A 12,772-nucleotide genomic window follows, 5' to 3' on the forward strand; every position below is an offset into this window, starting at 1 on the left:
TCGATATCTGTTTAACAAGAAGCAGTGTAAGTGTACATCAGAATCCCTTGTATCCGATGGGTGGTTGCCAGAGATGCTATACCTCAACAATCTCAGCTTCGTCTACCTTGGTCATGCCCTCAACAGAATCAATGGTTTTGGTAGGAATCTCATCCATGGTGGTCTGCAGGGTGGTCATAGTGTCAGTGTTGGTGTCAGTGAAGGAAGCAGCAGGGACTGCTGGCTCAGGAGGGATGTGCTGGATAGAGGCAATGCGCTGCATCTCTGGTGACAGGTGGTCTTGGATGCTTTGCAAGTAACTCTGTTGTGGATAAACATAGAAAAAAATAAGATGCGAAATGATAACTGTACAATCACACAACCCAAAAAACGTCATTCTTCTTTCTTCTTTTTCCTTCCTTCTTTGTGATATACATTGTAGGTGATGTGAAGCAAGTACGGAGTACTTCAATGTGGCAATATGAATACCCTAAAAATAGTGCAAGATACACTAAGCCTATAAGAGTCTATTTGATACCAATTTCATTTTATTTACACTCATTCCATTTACAAAAATCTGAATAAAGGGTACCACTAGGCAAAGGACTTTGTGTGTTTGATATATATAATAGACACACCACTCATAAACATGAAGTGTGACTATTTCATCTAAAAATTAATACCAACTCAACAAAAGGACAATATTTGTTCAATCTTCTGCTAGGTGATGCTCCACAATGATACATCTCTCCATGCATTCATGCAGCATCATGAATCAGTATATCACTGGCCCCTGCATGCACCAGTCAAAACCAATGCAAGTGCATGCATAATAATAGCTAGCCTGTACCAGGTCTACTCTATCTGTGTGCGTGTTACTAATACTTCAAAGCACTACAGGGCTCGACACTAACGGTGGCCCGGTGGCCCGAGGCCACCAAAATTGAAAGTCGGGCCACCAAATTTCAAAAAAGTGCAAATTTGGTGGCCCGCCTCGGGCCACCAAATTTTTTTTGAAAAGTACGTCAATTAATTCGTAACTTTTTGCGCCGGAAATTAGCAGTTATATTTGTTTAAAGGATGGATGAAAAGGACTGAATGAGTGCCTGAGAGTGAGTGTTGCGAGTTTGTTTAGGTTTATTTATGAGTAGATGTATGTCCAACTTCCAATTCTTACTATGACTGGATAAAACTTAGATATTTGACTCATTAAAAAAAAAAGGACTTTTTATGTTTTTTATTGTTTTTTTTTCGGGGCCACCAAATTTTTCTCTCGGGCCACCAAAAATTTGAAATTGAGGATTTTGGTGGCCCCATCGGGCCACCAAACAAAAAAGTTAGTGTCGAGCCCTGCACTATGATACTGTTGTGCTGCTTGAAATTTCCTTCTGACATTGAAAGTATGAGACTCTACATTTCTAATGCCTGGAACCATGATTAGTCATTTACAGAAATTTATTGATTTTAAACCTTATTATAAAATGGGTTCAAGAATGTAGCCAATTGGAAGCGCTGAAATGAGTCGTGTGTGCATGCATTAATTTCTCACTAACATGCACGGCCTGACGTCGCAATGTTTACACTAGCAGTGCACACTCAGTCAGTTGTTACAAGTGCGTTGCGCGCTACTATACGCGCTGTCAATCCTGTAAACAACTTATAGTTCGGGCTGCCGGCCGGCCTTTCTTGTGTGCATAACATGTGTGGCGTTCGTATACTCTTATACGTACAGTAGCCTAGTGCGGGATTTCCGAGTGAGACGTGCGTAAATGTTTGGGACGAACATCTTCGGACAGCTTGACTCTTGAGCGAGTGCTACATGTAGCTGACTGGTATTGACCCACAAAGGTATGTGAAAAATGCTATTAGTTTTCGACCCATTTTATAAAACAAATGATGCACAGGATTATTTCGTTCGCCTCGTGCATGTTTCACAATTGTAAATACCCTCGAGTGCGCTACATCTCCACTAACGCACTCTATCCTGTGCATCATTTGTATAATAACAAATTCTGATGTAGAACGAAGTTCATCGCCACATCAAATTGAAAGGTGTACATGCATTGGTAGCAGTTCCACATATTGCATTTCTGTTCATCAGAACAGCCACAACTCAGTCATCCTCTTCATTGAGTTGTAAAGAAGACTTTTCTTTTAAAGACAGGAGAAGGTTTACAGGTTTTTTCCAAGTATTTCTCACTTGTGAATTAATTCAATTATCTTTACAGTCATCCATGGAGAGTTTTTCTTTTTGTTTCTTCAAAAGTGCATGTTTATCACTTGCCTTCATGAACCTTTCTTCAAAGAAGATGCACCATGAGCATTATGCACAGTTTCAAAATCATCCAAAATAATTTTATTCACATCTTCAACAAATTCACTCAAAATTACTTTATCAAAAGAGAATTTATTCTACTATTAGTACTAAATATAGTATAATACAAGGGGTAGATAGTGTTCGCTAGGAGGAATAGGCAAAACACCAGACTGACTAAGTTTTTCATGCTTTCCTTAGGTAATGACTAAATCTACGATTGATGAAGTTGTGCGCATGACTCTGGCCTGACCATCAATAACTAGCACTAAGTTGCAGCTATCAAGCAAGTCTATAAGGCACTTCATTTGCCAGAAATTTGTATCTTATCTTATTACCATTAATATCACCCTGAATAGAATGTACTGTATGTCATCAGAACTGGACGAAAGAAATCAACCTCAGTTCATATCAGTGATGTGATCGTCAGCTATATATTTGTTTGAGAAAACACAGACTTCACAATCCTTTCTTTATCTGTCTGATTTTAGAAAAACCTTTTTTTTTTAAATCTGTTTATGAAAATCAACTCATGTGGAAACATACAATGTAATGTGGAAATCTCTTTGAAAACTGAAAACTGAAACTATTGAAACAAAACCAATTAAAAAGAGATTGCTGTCCTGCTACACATCTAACTGCAGAGGGGCCAGACAAGGGTACTTGTTTCCACATTCCAGCAGAACTTTGCATACAGGGCATACACATACTGCCAGAGAAGGCTTCTCTGGCAGGCCTCATGTACCGGAAAAGAGAATGACTAATCGATACCCCATCTCTTCATCTCATCCCACAACCTGTGAGAGTTTCAGGCTGTTTGAACTGGCAATGAGTGGCCTAGAGGGTAACTCCATGGATGGGCTTTTTCATGAATTAAATCAATATAGCATGTAGGTTGAGGTGTACGTGCAAGAATTTCATTTGCCTCAAAAACTGAATTCTTGCCATGGTATGAAAACACATGCTTTCCAAAACAAATGCTTTCCAAAACAAATGCTTTCCAAAACAAATCACCAATCTTTGTAAGTTTGTATAAAGTCTGTATTGATGACACTGTGAATCCATCAAGTGCAGCATTTCAATTTTCATTCAAGTGTATGGCACAATGTGCCTGGTTGATACCATTTGCTGACTGAGGAGTCAGTATCATTTGTCTGTTTTTCTTGTGTGGGTACAGGTGGAGGACCACTTCACAGGGTTAGCACAGACTCTTTGTGATGCATGAATGAATGACCCTAATAGAAGGTGGGACCCAGCTTTTATTACAATTGCTTTGTTTCACTTTGTTTTGGATGTCTCAGTCATTCCAAAACTGATTTTCATCAAAAAACTCTGAATTCCTCTTAATAGAATGGTATGCTCTGTATTATTTCATGTGTGTTTTTTTTTTTTGCATTTCACAAAAAGTTAAAGGCCCAATCCTTATCCCCACAAATACTGTACCATCCATTTAACTGCAATCTCCCGAGGAAAAAAGTATCAATACACCAGTGACTTTGAAATTCTGCAGCTCATCTTTCAATGCTCACTCAAAAAAAAATCAAACCCTAATCTATATCTCCAGTTCTTCAACAAGTTCTAAGGTCTCTTCACCGGTTCCCTGTGAAGAAACAAATCTCCTTTAAAATCCTTTTGCTGATATATCTTCACCCAATCATATTAATGAGTAAATCAGTCACATGCAGGTGCACTTATATTTCATGTACCAAAAGTGAAACATACATGGGGTGATTGAGCATTTTTTCTTTACACGTCTCAAGCTGTGAAATGATCTCCCAAGACTATTTGCCAAGTTTTCACAATCAAGGCAAGTTTAAAACAAAACTCAAAACACACTTGTTCAACCTTTAATCACTTATGCCTTATTTGTATTAGTAATTGTTGCCTAATTGCTTCTCTGTTCCTGTGTATCATGTCATATGTAGTTGGTTGTTTGTACATAAGTGCTATGAGCATCAAAAGGTGGACCTGTGTGCTATACAAGTAGCAATCATTACTATTATCATTCTGGTGTCCAAATCACAGTTAATCTGCAATTAACTGTAACACTGTCACATGACTGAAACCTGGAGTTGCAAAGGATTTCTACCTTTTAGTGAAATACCATATGCACATGCAAATACCATTGGGCAAAAATAAAGTGCATTTTATAGGTTATGCAGGAGGGGCTGGCACATCACTCTTCTTTCAGCAGCTGGTGCCCTCCTGTGGGTCTGCTGTTGCCTAGCAACAAGTACACACTCAAGTTCAAATCTTTTCAGCTTGCCAATTTGTCAAAACAAGATCAGCTTTGAAAACAGCATTTCAGCTTTGTTTTCATGTCATGCAAATGAAATCCAGTAACCTTATACAATATCTTACGAACTGCCACATAAAAATGTTCAATCCCAATCGAAGGCAACATACAGATTTCATGAACAATATCCTAGTAAGTCAGAATCATTTTGTTGGATCACACATTCACAGTATCCTTTAAAAGACAATGATGTAATCTGCAAAGTCTTTGCGAGGAATTTTTTTCTTCTGCTTTTCAGCAACAGTCATATCCAATACTTATCTCCAGTCTGCATAAAACAAACACTTGCAGTTACACAATGAATTTCACATTAGTACATGTACATGCAGTGAAGATTTAAAAGTATTCTATTCACCTTCACATTCACATTCAAATTTAAAGGGTGTGTACAGTTCTGGTCGAGGCGAGGATTTAGCTTTTAACATTTTGCGAGATATTCAGAAACCACTCTTTGAGGATGTCAAAGAGCATGCAATTCTAAAAGGTATCAAAAGTTTATTTGATGAAAATCGATTTTGAAATGGCTGAGATATCCAAAAATAAGGTGAAACAAAGAGATCCTAATAAAGTTGTGGCATGTCGCCTTTTATTATTATCACTTTTTTGGATATCTCAGCCATTTGAAAACCAATTTTCATCAAATAAACGTTGAATCCTTCTTGAAATTACATGCTCTTTCATATTTCATAAGAGGTTTCTCATTTTCTCACTTAGAAATGTTCAAAACATGAATCCCTTACCTCAACCAGTACTGTACAGTCCCTTACCTCAACCAGTACTGTACAGTCCCTTTTAAGAGTACACTGTAATCCTAGCAAAATCTTGGCACATCTTTCTCAGCAGACACAGGAATATGAGAGAGTATTGCTAGAAATTTAACATTGACACAAAATACCTGATAAACAATATAACCATGGTGAAAATGGTGTGATGACTCAGCAGCTATCTGTGGGCACTGGTCAAAATTCAGTCAATATATTAAGAATAATTGTAGATGTAAAACTCTATCCTTCATAGAACACTCAGTACACAGTTGTTCAGATGGGGACAGTGTACCATCATGGCTTCATTCTGAATTTTATGACACTGAAAGGATAAATCTTTGCTCCACCACATATTCAGCAGCCAACGATCAATAACTTACAAGGGCATTTTTTTTTTCTGTGCAGATATCAGGGACATTTGTGTGCTTGAGTGTGTCTAGAGCTGCAAGTGAGTGAGTGTGTTTGTGTGTGTGTTTGTGTGCGCATGTGCATGAGGCTGTAAACAGATGTGAAGGTAGGTCATTATCCAACCAGAACCAACTACCCTTTTTTCCTATTCAAGGATGATGGGCGGTGATTTTTCAGTGGGTTGTAAGATTCCAACCATTTCAACTAAAGCCCTGTGAGATATAAACAGACCACAGAACTTGGGGTAGCCTCCACTGAACATCCCAGGAACATTGTTACCCCATGACTGGTGAGATGCATGACAGTAGACAACCTCCGGGTAATCTCTGCAGGAACCAAGGGTAAATTTTACCCTGGACCATCTACAAATGTCGGGTAGACTCAGGGTAACATCCAGGCAACACCTGGGTAAGCAGTTTGTCAAGACACTCTTGTGGTAAATCTTACCTGGAAAAGCCAGAATTCTCAGAGAATTCACATTTAGGGTTGTTCTTTTTGTGTGTGTGTGTGTGTGTTCAACAAGAGGTGAGGCTTTCATACGTGCAATGACACTGGACAATCTGACCAAAAGGACCAAATCAGGTTCTGACAAATTACATGTTTTGTCATTCAAATGGTCATAATTTCCCTGAGACCTATCCATTTATACTGAACACTTTCCTTGATCTGTTTGGGGTGTGAGAGTACTTGCAAAAGAAGATTTAGAAAAATCTGAAACTTATAAGAATATAAGTCTGAAGTGAACATTTCAATGCATTTGATCTGCAAAAAAAGTCTGAAGAGTGGGTTTAGGGTAGAGTAAAAAACAAAATCTGAAATCAGAGTAAACTCTGAACGCTCACATCCTTTTCTTTTGCTCTGGTTTTGCTGACTTTTTACCTTCCTGAAATACCTTTAATCCAACCACACCTTCCCAGATGCCTGCTCTTAATCTTTTGTTAGTGGGACAAATGCAAATTGATACATTATTTTTCTGCAAAATAAGCTAATTACAATCAACTTTTGTAACAGATATCATCAACAGGGTAGCATGACATGACAATGAAAATATGCATTTAAGAAATGACATAAAGAACCTAGTACTGTCTTGTGATTACAATCACTTACTTGTGTCACTATGTCAGCATTTCGGCTACGTGCACGGTAGAGATCACAATATTTCTGCACCCTGACTTCTTCCCTTGCCTCTCGCTGTCTCATCTTCTGCAGCTCCACTCGCCTTGTCTTTGAATGCCCTCGAACTGTCATTATAACAAAGAGACAGACCAGCCATTACAATCCTGAACAATGTAAACCTGAGAGCCAAGGAAAGAATGCATGTCATCAAATCAGATGAGGTTATAAAATGTTGTGGGGCCTTTGAGACAGGGATCACACAATCTACTTCTTATAGAATAATAACAAAACAAACTTAACAAAAAATCTGTACTTGTATTTTATATTTTAGGTACAAATAGATTATGATCTCAACTACTCTTAAAATCAGAAAAAAAAAGCCACATCACAAAATCTTTTGACAATAAGACCAGTTGAACTGGCTTAGATTTCAGGTATTAACTTAAGGTCAGCTGTCCTTGATGACCAGAAAGCCCCAAAGTGGGATATTCTCTTTCGGTATAACTTTGAATCACCTATACATAGATACGTTTACTTGATGCTCATAACCATAGAATTTCTTGCGTTTGAGAAAAGATGCCCCAATGGAGCACTGTGGTCAGTGGCCCATTGAAAAGATAAAGCTTGTGGCTGAGCTTAACCCTTTGCAAGTGCTGCAGAACTGCTGCTTGTTTAGTGCCTTACAGCATTTGCATTCAAAATAGCTTTAAACAAAAGTGCATACAAATGTATCAAACATATTCAATAGTACTTAAGTCATGTATTTGTTCCAGAAGGAACAAGTTTACTAATCATCGGCTATACTTCATTGTGCTTGTGGTGCTACAAAGTCTTATTCACAAGGATTCACACTTTCCCACTAACACATGCGGTATACTACTTTGCAAGGGACTATCGTCACCACATGTGGCATACTACACACTTCTGACACTTATCAAGTGGTGCTCATTGAATCAAGCTACAAAAACTTCCTATTACTGGTTATAAGCAATACATGAATAAAGCTTGTGGTTAAGGAATAATTTTTGTGTTATTCATAATGAGTTGACAATGATGATACTTGGGCACCTGCATGATTATGCCTACGCTTGTATGTTGCTGGAAAATGTACCAGGCAATATGGAAATATTCAACAGAACTTTACCCAGGATACTGTCAACTGATATACATGTTCATCAACAAGGTCACTATATGTCTGTAGCATCAAATTAACAAATGTTGTATTATAATTCAAACCCAAGCCTGGCAACCTGTTAATGTTTACAGCGCACTCCCATTACAACAAAGTCCTCAGGACTGGCATTTTTTTTTTCACTATATCGAACAGTCAAACAGTAAAGTACATAAAAATATAGATAATTTTGGGACCTGAACTTTCATTTCGTTGTAATGTGAACTTGGTTACAACCGAGTCTGTTATATCAGGAGTGCACTGTACCAGTACAAGTACAGTCAAACCTGTCTATAGTGGCCATCCAAGGGAAATAAAAAAGTGGCCACTACAGGTGGCCGATATAGACAGGTTGGTGGCCATTTTGAATTTCAACACTTGCATTTCATAATAGCAGAAAATATCACATGTTATTCTTAAAAACAACAACCAGCAAATAAGTTTGCATGTGCAGCTATTATGGGGATTTTTGTTGCACAAAAATGTTGCCTGCTTCTGTTCTTTTGGTTTTAAGAACAACATTTCAGACCTGACGAACTGCTCTGTTTCGAACCGGTTTGCATGAACTGGGTTCATGAGTGCTGAGTTCGATGGAGACTGATAATGTGTGAAGCTTACGTAAATAACAAACAGTACCCAGACAAGTACCATATTGTCCTGCATGGTTCAAAGGAACTTAAACACTAATTAGTCGGCATTTTAGTAACATTCTAAGATGTTACGAGGAGTTGTCTTTGCCTTTGTAGCATCTATTCAGGGCGGCATTACTGAAGCCTAAATCCAATCTAGTCAAGTTAGTGGTAAGACGGCTTTTCGTGGCAAAGAGCTGCATTACTTTTGTCAATGGTGTCTGTGACTGAGCTAGGACTCGGTAGAATTCACGCAAGGAACGTAAAAGACATCGTATTCATGGCTGATTTAACGGTTCAGCTGAATTTTTCTGGCCGCTATACGCAGGATATTCATTACGGGATACAAAATGAGTGGCCACTGGCCGCGATAGGCAGGTGGCCGCTATATAAAGGGTCCACAATACAGTAATTTCATCCAGGGGATTTTTCAGTGGCCGCTGTAAGCAGGTGGCTGCTATAGAGAGGTGGCCGCCAAGACAGGTTTGACTGTATTTGTGTTAGAACTCTGGACATTTTTTATTTACTACCTGGTAGTTTGCTTTACACAGGAACGTGAGTTCTGAGAATGCCAGTGGCCAGCTTTGAACAGGTGAGGAAAGCTTGCATCTGGGATTGCCTACTATGGTGTGCTACATGAAGAATGCATAGTGCATTTTCACCAGCAAGAAGATTCCAAAGCATGTCCCACTTTAATCCAATTCTGATAACATGCCTGATTACAATACAGTAGGCTGTAGTAAACTGAAGAGAAGTTGCAACTATAATGTACACCACACAAATTCAGCAGACAACTTGAAACTTGTAGAGTTAGTCTATAGTCCGCAAAATAGTAAGCTGGTAGAAAGCTTGGACTTTGATGGCTGTAAATTCAGCGTTAAAGGCATTATTTACCATTTGCAGATGAAACAAAAACCCTGATTTAGTGCTTCAATGTGGTTCTAAAATGTGAGTTAGGGATAAAAACAAGCAATGTAATAATTTGAATCAGTATAATTAATGTTAAGTATTGTTAAGTATAATAAGTAAACAATAGTTATTATAGAGTTGTTTCTAGACTAAACTGTCTACAGTTATGGTTTAGGGCAAGTCCAAGCTATTTTGCACCAGTAACGCGTGGGACATCACAAGAAGATTTAGCCCTATATTGCACTGTTAAGATTGAAATTTCATATGTTGGGTTGCTTTTGATAGCTAGTAGGTATCTTCATTCAAAACAACAGAAATAAGGAGAATCACGCGTTCAGTATTTAATTTACGCAAATTTATTCTCCAGTAACGCGTGGGACCACAAAAATTGTCCTTTTTTCTTCCTTTACTTTTATCTCAATTATTGTGAAAATACTTGGTATACTATAAAATCATTACAAACATCTTTTTCTACAACAATAACTGTACCTGAAACAAAACATTTTAGAAAAAATCATGAAACTGTTCTCTCAAGGTCAATTATAGAAAGATAGGTATAGTAACACGTGGGACAAGTAACGCGTGGGACATTTTTGTCACTATGAATATTGTGATGTGAATTGCACATTTGCTCAGAGAAACTTTAATTTGGGGTAGTAATTAACTAAATAGATGTATTTCTAATAAATTCTTGCAAATATTCAAATGATTTAGACCCATCAGAATAATAGATATAATAAAAAATATGAAATGCCTGTGTTATCCTTTATTTTTTTGACATTTGACTTTGAATGTGACCTTGAAAATAGCATGCAATGATCTTTTGTGAATTATTCATCCAAAGTGCAACTTTTCACCAAATTTCGAGTCAGAATTCAGAAAATTACAAAAAATCCCTCAATAATGTACACATTTCCCATAGAAAACTAAGATTTAGTACACCTCCATTGACTTGTACACAAATCGTCCCACGCGTTACTAAATTTAATTGAAAATTGCAAGTATGAGATTTATCAGACTAACTTTTTATCTCTTGGATATGATTAGGTCCATTGTGAATTTGGTCTTTTGAAAGTTTCAAGTCAATTAAATCATTAACTTTTATGCAAATGAGAAATAATGACCTAAAAAAAGTAACGCGTGGGACATGCTAATTTTGGCCCATCCCTCATTTGCATATTAAATCAGTTGAGAAACTGAAAATCACAGTCATTATAACTTATGGTCACCATACTTATTTTCATAAAAAACTTGTAAAAATTAAAAGATATATTTTAAAATGCAGAATTTTTGAATGTCCCACGCGTTACTCTAAATTTTAATTTATGCAGATTAATTAATTTATTGCTGGTTATGGGGAAGGATTTTTACTTTTTCTTTATGAAATTCATGTATTTTAACTTCTTAGCTTTAAAATGATATCAAGTTTATGTAGATTGACCCATTTTGAATTTTCAGCCTTGTGTGATCAAATAGCTTGGACTTGCCCTTTAGTGAGAAAAAATAGTGATATCTTCTTATATTTTACACTTTATTGCAAATTTAGGATGTTTTGTGATACAACATAAATGTGATATCTTGTACATTTTTTTAAAATCACTGCTCCCAATGGCATATAGTACCTTTAAAGTGAAGAACTTTGTAATTTTCGACAAACAAAAAATTGGTTACACATAGAGTACACTGTACCGGTACACTACATGTTTCAGTTTGCACTACCTGCTACACACATAACCCAGTGCCTGTCACAACAAATTTCTTCATGCCTTTTGGAAACAGCAATTTAGCAGGAAGTTTGCATGCTCCACCCTCAGATAGGTATTGGCACATATTCACTCAATTACAATATGTGTCATCCCTGGGTCCCGTTGCATAAAACTTTTTTAGCAACCTTAGAAAATTCAGGTTGGGATATGCCCAACCTGAATTTTTTAAGGTTGCTAATCTAAGAATGTAAAATCCGTTGCATAAAAACTCTGGTTGGGAGCTTCCAACCGGAATTTTGTGATTTCAACCGGAAAAAAATCCGGTTGGAGTTTTATGCAACGGGCCCCTGATCATTCACAAGGAATTTTGTGGTAAAACCTACTGATATTAAAGGGGCACAGTGAACGCTCCTGATTTCCTTTATATTTTGTTCTAGTCACAACTGGAACTCATTCTTTCACTTGTGTTGTTTTTGTTTTTTGTTTTTACTTTTTTCAGTTCAGTGCACAATGGTACCAAATATGAATGAAATGCCTGTCCTAATACCAGCAATGAAACATCTTCTTGAAATTGAATAAACTCCCTTTTAAGAATTTCCTTTCATTGCGCAACACAACAAAACTAACTAACAAAAACTAAACACACACACATAAGGAATGGCCTCACCTGTAAATTCAATAGGGAGTGATTCAGGCTTTGTATGCATCTGTCTGTTTTGACCCAATCCAATTCAGTTTAGGGTATAGATGTCACTTATGACCTAACTCACCAATTTGCGAATCAGTTAGTGGGTTGTTTTTTTTTTTTTTTTTAAATAAATTGGTTGCGTAAAGACAGAATGCTCCACTACAGCCAGCATGGGATGTTTTATGTGTAAAACTGTACATAATACATGTTACCACTGAACTTTGGGCAAGGAGGTACTCCTTGGTTTGGGGCACTATCATGCAGCAACCATAAGCAACTACAATGAAACAATATACTGCCACGCATTGCTAAAAATTAGTATAATATCAAGAGCTTCAAAACAAACACAGGGGCTCTTTGAAACAAATAAGTTGAGCAACAATCATACTCTCTGTCCCATTTTTGATAAAGACCCAAAGATATACACGTAAAAGCTACCAGACATTCTAAATGGGAGATCCAGACATATTTCAATGTCAAGGAATCTTAAAATATCCAACAGAAGCAACTCCCCTTACAAAAAATAGCATGATTCATGATTCCATATTTATCCCTAGATGTACTTCAGAGTGTAGAATCATTTCCCTTCCAGTAATCTTTGCAGACACGGGGGTTAACTCTGCACGGAACTGTTGATCGAAATATGTCTTGACTTCCAGCCTTTAACGATTGTACAGCTGCTCTTTCAGTGTTTGTCTTTAATATTAGGGTCAACATCTAATACAAAAAGCAGTGACTTGTGAAAAAAAAAACAACTTTCACCTATTATACTTTTAAAAGGAGACAATATGA

The 12,772-nt window shown here is 37.2% G+C and overlaps 1 protein-coding gene across 1 annotated transcript in view; it reads right to left on the bottom strand.

Moving 5' to 3' along the window:
- The window catches only part of LOC139709374 (transmembrane protein 198-like), a 74,192-nt gene continuing 61,420 nt past the window's right edge, over positions 1-12,772 (bottom strand). The window contains exons 4-5 of the mRNA XM_071621333.1: positions 6,869-7,002; positions 1-301 (exon numbers count right to left, since the gene is read on the bottom strand). Of these exons, the coding sequence (XP_071477434.1) occupies positions 77-301; positions 6,869-7,002 (359 nt within the window). The 3' untranslated portion in view covers positions 1-76. The remainder of the gene's footprint in view (positions 302-6,868; positions 7,003-12,772) is intronic.

The sequence above is a fragment of the Diadema antillarum genome, unplaced genomic scaffold (genome assembly GCF_040938485.1).
Source record: "Diadema antillarum isolate AM-2024a unplaced genomic scaffold, OU_Dant_1.0 seq00001428_RagTag, whole genome shotgun sequence".
Lineage (NCBI taxonomy): Eukaryota > Metazoa > Echinodermata > Echinoidea > Diadematoida > Diadematidae > Diadema > Diadema antillarum.